Below are 3,623 nucleotides of genomic sequence, written 5' to 3'. Positions count from 1 at the left end.
CTAGTGAAAAATTGCGTAACTTCGAAAACCCACGCATGAAAACCGCAGACTTTCGGAAATCAGCATAGAAATAATGCGCGTAACTTCGAAAATCTGCTTGAATAAAGGTTTACTTCGGAAATCCGCCTAGAAAAACTGCGGAACTTTGGAAATTCGTGTGAAAAAACGCGTAACTTTGGAAACCCACGCATGAAAACCGAATAACTTCGGTATTCAGTGTAAGTTTGGAAAACCGCTTAAAAAAAACTGCGTATCTTCGGAAGTTCGAAAATCAAGTTTGGAAAACCGCTTAAAAAAAACTGCGTATCTTCGGAAGTTCGAAAATCAACATAGAAACAAAAACGCGTAACTTCGAAAATCCGCGTGAAAAAATCAGGTTACTTGGGAATACTGCGTAGAAAAACTACGCAACTTCGAAAAATCGTGTAAAAAACTGTTTAACTTCGTTAATCAACGCATGAAAAACCGCATAAGTGCGGAAATCAGCATAGAAAATAATGCGCGTAACTTCGGAAATTCGGGTAAAACAAACGCGTATCTTCGGAAGTTCAAAAATCAGCGTAGAAACAAAAACGCGTAACTTCGAAAATCCGCCTAGAGAAAAAAATCGCGTCACTTCGGAAATCCTGGTGAAAAACCAGGTAACTTGGAACTCAACGAAAATTCGCGTAATTTCGGAAATCTGCGTAAAAAATTCACATAAGTTTAGAAATCGGATTCGAAAATTATGCGCGCAAATTCGGACTTTCGGATTTCGCGGCTTCGGAAATCCGGGTAAAAAAAAACGGCGTAACTTCGGAAATTCGTAAATGACGCGTTGCCTCGAAAATCAACGCAGGAAACTAATGTCGTTTTCGCTTGAAGCCAAAACTAACCCAGTTTCAACCCTAAGTGCTGTCAAACTGTTTGTTTGAAGCCAGTTTCGCACCTAGTTTCATCGTCACTGAACTGAAAATCGGGTTCGGTTCGAAACTGAAAATTTTCTCGGTTTCAACCCATACATACAAGAAATTTGCATTGCTGTCGTATCGGTTAAACGTCAAGATTGTTGAACCATTACTGAATCCATAGCAACACAACACGAAGTTTTTGTTTGCGAAAATTTCTGGAAAGCAAAGTATGGATCTGGTTAAAAATTACGATTTGGCGACGGATGTGGCAGGAAATATAATGGAGGAGGGCGATTGTGTTTTTTTGAAGCATTCAACAAGTTAGTAAATTAATGATTTATTAATGAAATAACTTCAGTTGATACATTTCCAGCGGGTGAGTTGAGCAAACACCATTTCGGAACAGTCGCGGCTGCATATGGTCTGGCAAAAGTATACGATGATAGAACTGGTAAGAACTATTTATAATTACCTGAAAGGTACTTATCCGTTAGCAAAGCGAACGAAAATAATTTGCCTAATTTGCCTTGTTTGAGAAACATGCATCAAAACGGTACAGAGAATTTACATCAGTCATACATTTTATTGCACCCGACTATCGGATAAGTACCCCTTTAAATAAAACAGTATTCATAACACCAAAACGTGAAAACTAAACTAGGTTTGTTTCCAGACTCATCATTGGAGCATACAACCGATGTATCCCACGAGTTTAATTCTGGTGCAAGCTCGGCTGCAGTTATCCCGATTCATCCGGCGTCTTCATCGAACGACGTGCGGAAAAACATTCGTATTTGGAGTAAAAATGAAACAAAGCTCTTACTAGAGTTGTATGAGGAACGTCTACTGAATATAGGGCCACTCAAAAAGTTTCGGAACAAACATTCTATGTGGGAGAATATTGCGCAAACTATGTCATCTACATTCAACCTCATTTTTACGTCTGCTCAAGTCGAAAACCGTTATAAAACTGTTTTGAAACAAACCAAAAAGGCAAAACTGAGCAATACCATTTCGGGAAATGTATTATCTCAGACAGGGTATGAGCAAGAGATGGCCAAAATTGCTGCTATCGATGATTCCGTAGACCCTTTCTGGTTAACGCAAAATGAAATGCATCATGCTAACCTTCCAAACGAATGCCGAAAACATAAATTCGAGTCTTTCAAACGAATACCGAAAACAAAAGCTCCCAAGCAAACTTGGGTAGAAGTAATTAAAGAGCTTTGCGCAAAACGAGAATTACGGCGGGAGGAACGCGAAAAAGAGAAGAGAGATAGAGAAGATCAATGTCAGAAAAGACATGCAGAAAAAATGGAAATCTTGCGAGAATTGGTAAAAGCTGTTCAGAACAACTCTAACGTATGATGAGTGTTTCTTAATATTTGAACGACGTGAATGAATTTAAAGCTTTGTTGAAAACGAATCATGATTATTATATAGAGTAGAAAAAAACAATGCATCCTAATAAAACAGAAAGAGTATGCTCTAGAATAACGATTTATTAATATAAATTCATGTTATTATGTTCACAATTTCGCTTCTTTTCGCCTCGCCCAACAACTTCAACGCAGTTGATCTTTGGGAGTTTTCGTCATCGTATTGGCGTACTCCTGGGAGGTTCTCATTCATATCTATGGCTATCCGTTCCGGTAATGAATCGTCCATATCGATGCATATATTATGCAGTACACAGCATGCCAGCACAAACTTGCTGGCTCGTTCAGTATCAAAAAAGTCAAGTCTGATTAGCTGTCTAAATCGTTGCTTAAGCAAACCAAATGCATTCTCTATTTTGACTCGTGTTTGGCTATGCTTGATATTGTATCTCCTACGCCTTGGAGACAAGGTTCCGTAATCTTTGTAGGGTGTGAGCAGATATTCTCGTAAAGGATATGCTGCGTCCCCCAGAAGATGATACTTGCCTTCACACAGTACAGGTAATTCTTTACTAATGGGTGATATAGAGAATATTCTGGCATCGTGAACTTTGCTTGGTGCTCCTATGCAAACATCCATGAAGCGTTTGTTTGAATCGCAAATGCCTTGAAGCGTTATAGATAATAAATCATGGCGGTTTACGTATGTAGACCTAATCTTGTTAGCTGGTTGTCGAATGTAGATGTAACATCCATCAATACAACCCAACACGTTTATAAATCCAGATATCTGGAAAGAAATGTTTAGTTTTATTAAACGGAAAATTATTTTTAGATCAAACGAAGTTATGGAGACTGCATTTCGTTGATTGTAGGTCAAATTGCGCTGTTAATGATACGACTTTTGGTACAATACCTGCTGAAAGCTTCTGGCGAGTTTTTCTTTCTCTTGACGTGTTTCAGGAAAATGTATAAGATTTTTGGCTACATCAACGAAAAAATCAAGAATCAAATTTAAATGTTTATAAAAAGTCGACTCCGATTGCCCGAACAGGTTACACACTTCGCGGTATGAATCCTTATTTGCAGAAAACCTAATTTTGGGAATGATTTCTAGTTATTGTTTGATATATGCAATTTTTTTTTCAAACTTAACACAAAAAGGAAAGCATTTGTATTTTAGCAGGAATTTCTTTTATTCCGCCCATAGATTTTGTCTTGAAAAAAGTGGAATTTTCATATTTTTCAACGATCATATTGGCTGTAGATTTGCTTATACGAAAGTTTTGACAAAACTATAAAAAGAAAGAGCTCACATATATTTTCAATAAAAACTGTTGTATAGTAAGTCTGC

At 37.5% G+C, this 3,623-nt stretch overlaps 1 protein-coding gene across 1 annotated transcript; it reads right to left on the bottom strand.

Annotated features, from left to right (window-relative positions):
• Positions 1–2,072: 2,072 nt before the first annotated feature.
• Positions 2,073–3,383, bottom strand: LOC131428633 (putative nuclease HARBI1; the record flags this gene model as incomplete). The annotated part of the gene is made up of 2 exons (XM_058592680.1): positions 2,073–3,059; positions 3,186–3,383. Coding segments are annotated over 2 exons (852 nt in total), but the record flags the coding sequence as incomplete, so codon positions are not given.
• Positions 3,384–3,623: the final 240 nt, after the last annotated feature.

Source organism: Malaya genurostris, chromosome 1 (genome assembly GCF_030247185.1).
Source record: "Malaya genurostris strain Urasoe2022 chromosome 1, Malgen_1.1, whole genome shotgun sequence".
In the NCBI taxonomy this organism is placed as follows: domain Eukaryota; kingdom Metazoa; phylum Arthropoda; class Insecta; order Diptera; family Culicidae; genus Malaya; species Malaya genurostris.
Note: the sequence above shows the minus strand (reverse complement) of the source record. Positions and strands in the feature narration are given on the sequence as shown.